We start from the raw sequence: 12989 nt of genomic DNA on the forward strand, positions 1-12989 counted from the left end.
TTGACACTTACATCCGGCGCCCCCCTCCACACCCCGGATTATAAATAATGTAAATAATTCAATGTGATTATCTTGTGTGATGACTGTATTATGATGATAGTATATATCTGATAGTATATATCTGTATCATGAATCAATTTAAGTGGACCCCGACTTAAACAAGTTGAAAAACTTATTGGGGTGTTACCATTTAGTGGTCAATTGTACGGAATATGTACTTCACTGTGCAACCTACTAATAAAAGTCTCAATCAATCAAAACACATAGAATCATCATACTGCTGTGATTATATGCATCAAGTGTTCATTCAAGGCTAAGGCAAAATATGGAGATATATATTGTGTATCGCAATATGGCCTTAAAATATCGCAATATTAAAAAAAGGCCATATCGCCCAGCCCTAGTTCAATGATGCCATTTCTGTTTGTCATGTATAATTTTGTCTATTTTGTGTTTATCCTTGAATAAACAGGTCAGTTTCTTGTTACCAACCATTGTGTATTATTCAAACTCCCCTAATTCAGCTGGCTAGTTATCAAGAGTACTAAAACCCTTTTCAACATGATTCTGACAACTAAGTACGCTAAATAACTTTAAACTTTAATACATGCTCGGATAGGCCAGTATCGGTCAGTATCAGTATCGGTCAGTATTGGTATCGGATCGGAAATGCAAAAACAATATTGGTATCGGATCGGAAGTGCAAAAACCTGGATCGGGACATCCCTACATCACAGGGCCAACACAGATAGACAGACAACATTCACACACTAGGGACCGTTTAGTGTTGCCAATCAACCTATCCCCAGGTGCATGTCTTTGGAGGTGGGAGAAAGCCGGAGTACCCGGAGGGAACCCACGTATCTATTTTATTTTAAGAAACAACAAATACAAATGCAAGAAAGCATCTAGGGCATAAAAGTTTGTTTTAACAAACAATATTATTGTTATTATTATTACTATTCTCTTTATTTACTGTTTTCTTGACTAACTGAAAATCACAAAAATGTATAAGATATTTTCTGTGACAAGCTTAAAACTACAATCATAATTATACCAGCACTATTAGGTTAATTGAAGTTAATTTGGAGCAGCTACAAGACGAAATTGCAGATATTTCTGTACTTTCATGAACATAGTTAATTTATATTTTTACAATTGTATTTATTTCTGATACATTTCCAACATGACTTAAATGACCAAACTATTGTGTTGTTTTGTATGTATGAGCTGGCTGGAAGTGTGTTAGACTTTGTGACAGTGTGTGTAAAGCGCGTCACAAGACACTGGTGCATGTCAACGGGCAGACGGACATGTGACCTGTGCAAGTGGACAGACTGGGCGGGAATCACATGACCTCTCGTCCAGCCCCGTTTGGTCTGGAGTGCAGAGACCTGGCAGCCTCTCAGGATTGTCTGGAAGGATCATGTTCTTACCCCGTAACCACTGACCTCAATGTTTGGCCTGCCGTGCATCTGATGGCTTTTAGGGAGAACAGTGGAGATGGTCCTTTACTTTCTACCACATGGCAGCACTTCATCTTTATTTAGGATGAATTATTAAGACTCATAGGTTGTTTGGAAATGATTGATTGATAGGGACTGGAAGCCGCACAATTGGAGTTACTGATAAATAACAGAGGTATTATTTAAATAAGATTTTTCCAGTTGGGGACGGCGCGGCGGGCTGGGAGAGTGGCCGTGCCAGCAACCTGAGGATTCCTCGTTCGATCCCCACCTTCTACCAACCTCGTCACGTCCGTTGTGTCCTTGAGCAAGACACCTCACCCTTGCTCCTGATGGGTGGTGGTTAGGGCCTTGCATGGCAGCTCCCGCCATCAGTGTGTGAATGTGTGTGTGAATGGGTGAATGTGAAAATAGTGTCAAAGCGCTTTGAGTACCTTGAGGGTAGAAAAGTGCTATACAAGTATAACCCGTTCACCATTTACCATTTGTAATAAATTAATTGTAAAATAAATTGGGCTATACAAATCATGATTAACATTACATAATTAAACATTGGCAATTGGAGATGTCCGATAATGGCTTTTTTTCCCCGATATCCGATATTCCGATATTGTCCAACTCTTACTTACCGATTCCGATATCCAGGGGCGCCGAAAAGGTGGGGTAAAGGAGACGGATTCTAGGGGCCCATGATGGAGGGGGGCCCAGAGAGGCCCCTAATGATGATGAAATTATAATACAGAAAATTAATGATACTGTGTTGGGGGCCCTGTAAAGATTATTTTCATGGGGCCCAAAATCCCTAGCGGCGCCCCTGCCGATATCAACCGATACCGATATATACAGTCGTGGAATTAACACATTATCATGCCTAATTTTGTTGTGATGCCCCGCTGGATGCATTAAACAATGTAACAAGGTTTTCCAAAATAAATCAACTCAAGTTATGGAAAAAAAAAAATGCCAACATGGCACTGCCATATTTATTATTGAAGTCACAAAGTGCATAATTTTTTTTAACATGCCTCAAAACAGCAGCTTGGAATTTGGGAAATGCTCTCCCTGAGATAGGGGGAGTAACAGGGGGTGTATATTGTAGTGTCCCGGAAGAGTTGGGGCTGCAAAGGATTCTGGGTATTTGTTCTGTTGTGTTTATGTTGTGTTACGGTGCGGATGTTCTCTCGAAATGTGTTTGTCATTCTTGTTTGGTGTGGGTTCACAGTGTGGCACATATTTGTAACAGTGTTAAAGTTGTTTATATGGCCACCCTCAGTGTGACCTGTAAGGCTGTTGACCAAGTATGCTTTGCATTCAGTTGTGTGTGTGAAAAGCCGTAGATATTATGTGATTGGGCCGGCACGCAAAGGCAGTGCCTACCCCCAATGTTGTTGTCTGGGTGGAAATCGGGAGAAATTCGTGAGAATGGTTGCCCCGGGAGATTTTCAGGAGGGGCACTGAAATTCGGGAGTCTCCCGGGAAAATGGGGAGGGTTGGCAAGTATGACTGGGAGACGCAACTGCTCTGTACTTCTCCCTACGTCCGTGTACCACTCCGTACAGCGGCGTTTTAAAAAGTCACAAATTGTACTTTTTGAAACCGATACCGATTATTTCCGATATTATATTTTAAAGCATTTATCGACCGATAATATCGGCAGTCCGATATTATCGGACATCTCTATTGGCAATGGTTACTAAAATGAACAATCATAGATTGGCAATAAAGTAATTGTAAAAACTAACAATATAAAATGGCAATACATTAAAAAAAAATTCTAAAAATGTTTTAACAATTTGAATACAGTCATTTTAAAAAATGGGGAACAAACAAACATTTTAATTCTGCCAGGAGGTTATGTAGTTGTTGCAGTCAGTCAGTCAGTTAGCAAAATAACTCATAAGGTTTTGGGATGATTTTGATGAAACGTTCTGGAAATAACGTTTTTGTTTGGACCTTTAAGTCCTGTGTGTGTATGCTTGTGACCCCGCCTCCTCCCACAGAGGCAAAGATAGTGGATGACTATTGTTCTTCCGCTGTAGATAGCTCATACTTGCCAACCCTCCCGGATTTTCCGGGAGACTCCCGAAATTCAGCGCCTTTCCCGGAAACCTCCCGCGACAAATTTTCTCCCGAAATTCAGGCGGAGCTGGATGCCACGCCCCCTCCAGCTCCATGCGGACCTGAGTCCGCTTTCCCACAATATAAAGAACGTCTACAGTAAAGCAGTCCGTCTGCCGTAAACAGCAATGTTGTGACACTCTTAAACAGGACAATACTGCCATCTAGTGCATTTGATGAAAGCACTTTTGTGCGTGCCACACAGCAATGCATCATCAGAGAGGGTGTTCAGCATGGTTAGAAAGATAGTGACAGAGAATAGAACAAGGATGGACAATTCAACCCTTAACTCAACAATGAGTAGATGAGTGTTATGTGTGTGTATATGTGTAAATAAATGAACACTGAAATTCAAGTATTTCTTTTGTATATATATATATATATATATATATCCATCCATCCATCCATCCATTTTCTACCGCTTATTCCCTTCGGGGTCGCGGGGATGGATATATATATATATATATATATATATATATATATATGAAATAGAAATACTTGACTTGGTGAATTCTAGTTGTAAATATACTCCTCCCCTCTTAACCACGCCCCCGCCCCAACCACGCCAAGTTTGGGTCCTAAAATCGAACCTTGTGGAATTCCACATTCAGTATTCATACATTCTGACCTATGATCATCTATCTCAACATATTGCTGTCGTTGTTGTAAATTAGCTGCTTAACCAGTCCAGTGCAACTCCTCTAACTCCATAAGTATATAATTTAGAAATGAGAATTTGATGATCTATAGTGTCAAATGCCTTCTTTAAATCAATGAACACTCCTATTGTGTATTTATTTTAATCAATTGCAGTTGTAATATCTTCAATAATGTTCATGATGGCCAAGCTCGTAGACCTATTTGATATATATATATATATATATATATATATATATATATATATAAGGCATAGCGGTATAGCTCGGTTGGTAGCGTGGCCGTGCCAGCAACTTGAGGGTTCCAGGTTCGATCCCCACTTCTGCCATCCTAGTCACTGCCGTTGTGTCCTTGGGCAAGACACTTTACCCACCTGCTCCCAGTGCCACCCACAATGGTTTAAATGTAACTTAGATATTGGCTTTCACTATGTAACAGCGCTTTGAGTCACTAGAGAAAAGCGCTATATAAATATAATTCACTTCACTTCGCCTTGTTGCCTTTCCAATAAGAACAATAAATTAGTTTTTAGTGTAAGTTTGCTGGTTTCAAGAAATGAAATGCCGAGCGCATATCATTATGTCAAGATAATGGCACTAGCATTTACTTCATTTAAGAATATTTTTCAACATATTGAGCAAAAAGATCTTTTTTTTTTTCTACCAAGAAAAGTGCACTTGTTATTAGTGAGAATATACTTATTTTAAGGTATTTTTGGGTTCATTGAGGTTAGCTAATTTTACTTGTTTTGGAAAGTTTTGACAAGCCAAATTTTCTTGTTCTATTGTCAGATAATTTTGCTTAGTTGAAATAAAATACCCCTCATTTTAGTATATATTTTTTCTTGTTTTTGAACACTGACTTTTTGCAGTGTACATTTTGAGCATGATTTTGATTCAGGACTTTTCCTAATGCCCCATGGGAAGGAGAACTTGGCAGAGGTCTGCGCTTTCCCACTTATTTTGTAGTTTAAAAAAAATGCATTTACAGCGTCGTCATAAAACTAACCCTCTTTGTGTTTGCTTTCCCAGCTGGAGCAAAAGCAGGTGGTCCCTCCATTCAAACCCAACATCTCCGGCGAATTCGGGCTGGACAACTTCGACGCCCAGTTCACCAACGAGCCCATCCAGCTGACGCCTGATGACGAGTGAGATTTCACCATTTTTCATTTCTGTTATTTAAAGCAACACTTGTCAATCACACACATGTAGCGGTGATGTTCGAAACCGGTTCTCCCGGTTGTTCGATAAGAAAAGAACCGATTCCATGGACTCAAATACCTTTTTGAGAACCGGTACCCGTTATTGAGACCACTATAGTAAAGAAAAAGAGTCGGTTCTTTATTCGAATCCCTGGGAACGAATCCCGTCCCACAAGAAATGCCCCGTGAGACATCACAAGAAATGACGTCACGTAGCTCAGTCATTAGGCGCAGATAGGGAAAGCAGGAAAAACAATGGACCGGAAAAAGCACTCCAAGGTGTAATAAAGTTCAAAACAAAAGGTATAATCCAATGAATAACTTTACTGAGAGATTTGAGCAGGGTACGAACACTTTTACGACCAACCGGAAACATAGCAACTACCTCCTTTACGGCAGCTGTCGCAACGTATATATACAACATATATGACATCTCCCTTTTTTAACTTTTGTTTTTCTTTCCTTGTAAACAAAACAAAATCACACTGTATATGTGTTGTCTGTCTAATTATAAATAATGCAGACGAGGCGTGTTGGCTGAGTTCTTGACGTTTACTTTCACAGCGTGCTCATAACCTCATTCTTAGCTGCCGGTGTGGCGACATGCAACAACACTTTTCGGGGCTACCGCGCATGCTCGTCACTCCCGTTGCATGCTGGGTAGTGTAGTTGCTATATTCCCTAGCTCAGGGGTCGGCAACCCGCGGCTCCGGAGCCGCATGCGGCTCTTTGATCACTCTGATGCGGCTCAGCTGCATACTTGCCGACCCTCCCGATTTTCCCGGGAGATTTCAGGATTTCGGTGCCTCTCGCAGAAAACTCCCGGGATTAATATTCTCCGATTTTCACCCTAACAATAATAATAAGGGCGTGCCATGATGGTACAGCATTTAGCGCCCTCTACAATCTGTACAAATAGCGTGCCAGCCCAGCTTTTTGTTGTATGCAGCTTCTGCTTGCATACGTAAGTGACAGCAAGGCATACTTGGTCAACAGCCACACAGGTTACACTGACGGTGGCCATATAAAACAACTTTAACACTCTTACTTACAATGCGCCACACTTTGAACCAAAACCAAACAAGAATGACAAACACATTTCGGGAGAACATCTGCACCTTAACACAACATAAACACAACAGAACAAATACCCAGAATCCCATGCAGCCCTGACTCTTCCGGGCTACATTATACACCCCCGCTACCACCAAACCCCGCCCCCACCCCAACCCTGCTCCCCCACACATCAACCCCCCCGTAGTCTGCCGGAAAAATCGGGAGGGTTGACAAGTATGACTCTGTCAAGCGCCAATCATATAAAACTCACGGGCCGCACTAACATTCAATTTTCAAATTAAGGTGGGGGCCGCGTGACTGAGACCCTTGGTTTATACATAGCACAAAGCAAAAAAAACAACTTTCTATGCAGTGTTATTTCATTTTAAATTTCATAAGATTTTTGTGGCTCCCATTGTTTTCTTTAATTTGTGAAACTGGTCAAAATGGCTCTTTGAGTGGTAAAGGTTGCCGACCCCTGCCCTAGCTCATAACATCACAACTTTCCCCCTATAAAGAAATAATGTTAACTAAATAAAGTGTATTTCTTTTTTTAGCTTTAACTCTTCATTTTTTAGCATTGTAACCACGTTTGCAAACAACTTTTCTCTTCATAGAATTGTCTTTCAATAAAGAAATAAAGTGCAAAAATGTCAAAGCATTTAAAACAACTCGCAAAAACCAAGAGTTCTTGACAACTCTCAATCAGCCTCTTAGGTGGCTGAACATGTCTCTTGGGTCTAGGGCAGGGGTCGGCAACCCAAAATGTTGAAAGAGCCATATTGGACCAAAAATACAAAAACAAATCTGTCTGGAGCCGCAAAAAATTAAAAGCCATATTACATACAGACAGTGTGTCATGAGATATAAATTGAATTAAGAGGACTTAAAGGAAACTAAATGAGCTCAAATATAGCTACAAATGAGGCATAATGATGCAATATGTACATATAGCTAGCCTAAATAGCATGTTAGCATCGATTAGCTTGTAGTCATGCAGTGACCAAATACCGGTATGTCTGATTAGCACTCCACACAAGTCAATAACATCAACAAAACTCACCTTTGTGCATTCATGCACAACATTTAAAGTTTGGTGGACAAAATGAGACAGAAAAAGAAGTGGCATAAAACACGTCCTAGAAAGTCGGAGAAAGTTATACATGTAAACAAACTACGGTGAGTTCAAGGACCGCCAAAATTAGTAGGACAAAACGGTGCTTGCCAAATACTCGAATCAGTGAAGCATGTTTAATATAAACAGTGTGCTTTATAACAATTAGGGAGGTTTGTGTTATGGTTGTCCTCCTACAGAAACCATATTAAAACAAAAAAATTTTTTTTTCCCCTCATCTTTTTCTATTTTTCATAAATTTTTTAAAAAAGAGCCACATGCGGCTCTAGAGCCGCGGGTTGCCGACCTCTGGTCTAGACAGTCCCTCAACAGCAGGTGACGCGGACACTGCTGTCAGTCCTTGGTCAGCAAGGTCAGGCTCCGTGTCAGCAAGTTCTGCAGGTCCAGCTGAGTCCTGTTGAGCCTTTTCCTGAGTAATAGTTGTAGTTAGTATGTTCCAATAGCTGTAGTTAGTACGTTCCAATAGCTGTAGTTAGTACGTTCCAATAGCAGCAGAAGTGCACTTTTTGGAGGGCTGTATTATTTTCACTTTTGTGCCCAAGGTACTGATTTTATTTAACACTATATTATTATTTATACACATACAGGTAAAAGCCAGTAAATTAGAATATTTTGAAAAACTTGATTTATTTCAGTAATTGCATTCAAAAGGTGTAACTTGTACATTATATTCATTCATTGCACACAGACTGATGCATTCAAATGTTTATTTCATTTAATTTTGATGATTTGAAGTGGCAACAAATGAAAATCCAAAATTCTGTGTGTCACAAAATTAGAATATTGTGTAAGGGTTAAATTTTGAAGACACCTGGTGCCACAAACTAATCAGCTGATTAACTCAAAACACCTGCAAAGGGCTTTAAATGGTCTCTCAGTCCAGTTCTGAAGCCTTCAGATTTGACAGCTGTCCAAAAGGCAACCATCGACACATTGCACAAGGAGGGAAAGACACAAAAGGTTATTGCTGAAGAGGCTGGCTGTTCTCAGAGCTCTGTGTCCAAACACATTAATGGAGAGGCAAAGGGAAGGAAAAACTGTGGTCAGAAAAAGTGTACAAGCGATAGGGATCATCGCTCCCTGGTCAAGATTGTGAAAAAAAAACCATTCAAAAATGTGGGGGGGATTCAGAAGGAGTGGACAGCTGCTGGAGTCAGTGCTTCAAGATCCACCACCAAGAGACGCTTGAAAGACATGGGTTTCAACTGCCGCATACCTCGTGTCAAGCCACTGTTGACCAAGAAACAGCGCGAAAAGCGTCTCACCTGGGCTAATGAAAAAAAGAGCTGGACTGCTGCTGAGTGGTCCAAAGTCATGTTTTCTGACGAAAGCAAATTTTGCATTTCCTTTGGAAATCGAGGTCCCAGAGTCTGGAGGAAGACAGGAGAGGCACAGGATCCACGTTGCCTGAAGTCTAGTGTAAAGTTTCCACCATCAGTGATGGTTTGGGGTGCCATCTCATCTGCTGGTGTCGGTCCACTCTGTTTCCTGAGATCCAGGGTCAACGCAGCCGTCTACCAGCAAGTTTTAGAGCACTTCATGGTTCCTGCTGCTGACCTGCTCTATGGAGATGGAGATTTCAAGTTCCAACAGGACTTGGCGCCTGCACACAGCGCAAAATCTACCCGTGCCTGGTTTACGGACCATGGTATTTCTGTTCTAAATTGGCCCGCCAACTCCCCTGACCTTAGCCCCATAGAAAATCTGTGGGGTATTGTGAAAAGGAAGATGCAGAATGCCAGACCCAAAAACGCAGAAGAGTTGAAGGCCACTATCAGAGCAACCTGGGCTCTCATAACACCTGAGCAGTGCCAGAAACTCATCGACTCCATGCCACGCCGCATTAACGCAGTAATTGAGGCAAAAGGAGCTCCAACCAAGTATTGAGTATTGTACATGCTCATATTTTTCATTTTCATACTTTTCAGTTGGCCAACATTTCTAAAAATCCCTTTTTTGTATTAGCCTTAAGTAATATTCAAATTTTGTGACACACGGAATTTTGGATTTTCATTTGTTGCCACTTCAAATCATCAAAATTAAATGAAATAAACATTTGAATGCATCAGTCTGTGTGCAATGAATAAATATAATGTACAAGTTACACCTTTTGAATGCAATTACTGAAATAAATCAAGTTTTTCAAAATATTCTAATTTACTGGCTTTTACCTGTATAGTGATCACAGAGACAGGTTGTTTTTGTGTTACTGTATATATTTGTTTTTCTGAAAAATCCCACTTAATATACTTTGGTTAACAACAGTCAATATTTATTTATTTTATTTTATTTTTTTAGGGGGGTAACAGTCAATATTTATTTATTTATTAGATTTTATTGTTTTCTTATATAATAAAAGTGAGCTTTTGTTAAGCCAAATATTGTGTGTTTTTTTTCCATATACAACAACCTACCTGGACTCGATAAGAGAATCGATAAGGAATCGGTTCGATAATAGGCTCAAACTCGATAATTTCTTATCAAACATCATCCCCACACACATGTTTGCTTTTGTGTTTAATTTCCATTATTTAAAGCAACGCTCTCGTCAATCACACACGTTTGCTTTTGTGTTTGGCAGTGACGTGGTGAAGAAGATCGACCAGTCCGAGTTTGAAGGATTTGAATACATAAACCCGCTCTTGATGTCGGCCGAGGAGTGTGTGTGACGGGAGCCCCCCCCCCCCCCACACACACACACACACACACTTATCTCAGTGTCTTCATGCTGCGTTGGCGACATCCATGGTTTTTCTGCCAAAACACGAGTGTCACACTTTAGTTCTAACCACATGTCCTTAAGTCTATTTTTCTCTTCCTGAATTATTTTTATATCATATAAAAAGTGCACTGATGTCATGGTGTCATGGAGCGGGGGGGAGGGGGTGGATGGAGATGGCAATGGCCTCTTTTACAAAAGTTCTTCCAAGGTTACTGGACTGTATGTCGGAACGGAGCCTGTCACAGGAAGTGAGCGTCCATTCTCACCTCGCGGGCTGCTTTCAGTTCTTATTTTATTTGTACATACATTTATGAAACTGCTGTTGCGGAGAAATGTTAGACAAAGTTGTTGTTTTTTCGCTCCAAAAAAAAAAAAAGCTCTCTGGCATCAATTCCTTACACTAGCCTTTAAAATAAACAGATGCAAATATATATTTTTATTTCTATATATATATATATATATAAATGTGTATGTATGTATATGTTGTCCTAAGTGTGAGGATCACACACACAAAAAGTCATCTTTATTCCTGCTAGTTGGAGCACTAAGGCTAGAAATACTGTGAACTAAACAGCTCAAACCTTCATACAGGACCAAAATAAACATGTGTTGCTGGTACTCTCGTCAATCATAGAAGTTATATTATTACTCTCACCTTTTCCATTGTTTATACTACGCCTTTTTTTTTTATTCCATGTTCTGTTGTCAATCAAAGAAATGTGCAAAGCCACAACATGCTAGTTTGTCTGCTTTTTTTTTTTTTTTTTTGCTAAATGAAACGACACTAAGCGACGGAGCACAAGCCTTGCTGAATACCGAGTAGCTCATTCATTTGTCTGTTACTTTTATTGTATTTGTTGTTACTTTTTCTTTGTACTGTAATCACCGTATGTAGTACTAAATGTGACTGGGTGGTTAAATTATTAGTGTGCAAAAGGAAAAGAAAAAAAAAAACAGTCAAATAAACATTTTATTTCTCCTTGTGGTAAAAAAAAAAAATGTCTGTAATTGATGTCTACAACAGTATTGAACTCAAATCATCCCATTTCGATATTGATGACTTTAAAACATGTTTACAAACAAAAAAGCATCCATTTTCTACCGCTTATTCCCTTTGGGGTCGCGGGGGGCGCTAGAGCCTATCTCAGCTACAATCGGGCGGAAGGCGGGGTACACCCTGGACAAGTCGCCACCTCATCGCAGGGCCAACACAGATAGACAGACAACATTCACACTCACATCCACACACTAGGGACCATTTAGTGTTGCCAATCAACCTACAATTCCCATATATTCCTATTAATTTCCATTCATTCCCATATATTCCCATCAATTCCCATATATTCCCATTAATTCCCATATATTCCCATATATCCCCATCAATTCCCATTAATTCCCATATATTCCCATTAATTCCCATATATTCCCATATATCCCCATCAATTCCCATATATTCCCATATATTCCCATTAATTCCCATATATCCCCATATATTCCAATTAATTCCCATTGATTGACATATATTCCCATTAATTCCCATATATTCCCATTAATTCCCATTAATTCCCATGGACGATGTGCAACTTTGAATAGTCTAAAAATGGTCAATATTTCCAAACTTCCCGAGCTTAACTTCCCGCTGTAAATTTCCGGAAATTTACTGGAAACTTTCCACCCCTTTGCAACCCTACTTCCTACACAATCTCTGGTATATACAGGTAAAAGCCAGTAAATTAGAATATTTTGAAAAACTTGATTTATGTCAATAATTACATTCAAAAGGTGTAACTTGTACATTATATTTATTCATTGCACACAGACTGATGCATTCAAATGTTTATTTCATTTAATTTTGATGATTTGAAGTGGCAACAAATGAAAATCCAAAATTCCGTGTGTCACAAAATTAGAATATTACTTAAGGCTAATACAAAAAAGGGATTTTTAGAAATGTTGGCCAACTGAAAAGTATGAAAATGAAAAATATGAGCATGTACAATACTCAATACTTGGTTGAAGCTCCTTTTGCCTCAATTACTGCGTTAATGCGGCGTGGCATGGAGTCGATGAGTTTCTGGCACTGCTCAGGTGTTATGAGAGCCCAGGTTGCTCTGATAGTGGCCTTCAACTCTTCTGCGTTTTTGGGTCTGGCATTCTGCATCTTCCTTTTCACAATACCCCACAGATTTTCTATGGGGCTAAGGTCAGGGGAGTTGGCAGGCCAATTTAGAACAGAAATACCATGGTCCGTAAACCAGGCACGGGTAGATTTTGCGCTGTGTGCAGGCGCCAAGTCCTGTTGGAACTTGAAATCTCCATCTCCATAGAGCAGGTCAGCAGCAGGAAGCATGAAGTGCTCTAAAACTTGCTGGTAGACGGCTGCGTTGACCCTGGATCTCAGGAAACAGAGTGGACCGACACCAGCAGATGACATGGCACCCCAAACCATCACTGATGGTGGAAACTTTACACTAGACTTCAGGCAACGTGGATCCTGTGCCTCTCCTGTCTTCCTCCAGACTCTGGGACCTCGATTTCCAAAGGAAATGCAAAATTTGCATGGTTGGGTGATGGTTTGGGGTGCCATGTCATCTGCTGGTGTCGGTCCACTCTGTTTCCTGAGATCTAGGGTCA

General features: G+C 40.2%; 1 protein-coding gene across 1 annotated transcript in view; it reads left to right on the forward strand.

Annotated features, from left to right (window-relative positions):
* Positions 1–10973, forward strand: part of prkci (protein kinase C, iota) — a 127515-nt gene extending 116542 nt beyond the window's left edge. Inside the window, exons 17-18 of the mRNA XM_061978797.1 lie at positions 5273–5388; positions 10215–10973. Coding sequence (XP_061834781.1) covers positions 5273–5388; positions 10215–10302 — 204 coding nt within the window. The 3' untranslated portion in view covers positions 10303–10973. The remainder of the gene's footprint in view (positions 1–5272; positions 5389–10214) is intronic.
* Positions 10974–12989: the final 2016 nt, after the last annotated feature.

Source organism: Nerophis lumbriciformis, linkage group LG19 (assembly GCF_033978685.3).
Source record: "Nerophis lumbriciformis linkage group LG19, RoL_Nlum_v2.1, whole genome shotgun sequence".
NCBI classification, from domain to species: Eukaryota; Metazoa; Chordata; class Actinopteri; order Syngnathiformes; family Syngnathidae; genus Nerophis; species Nerophis lumbriciformis.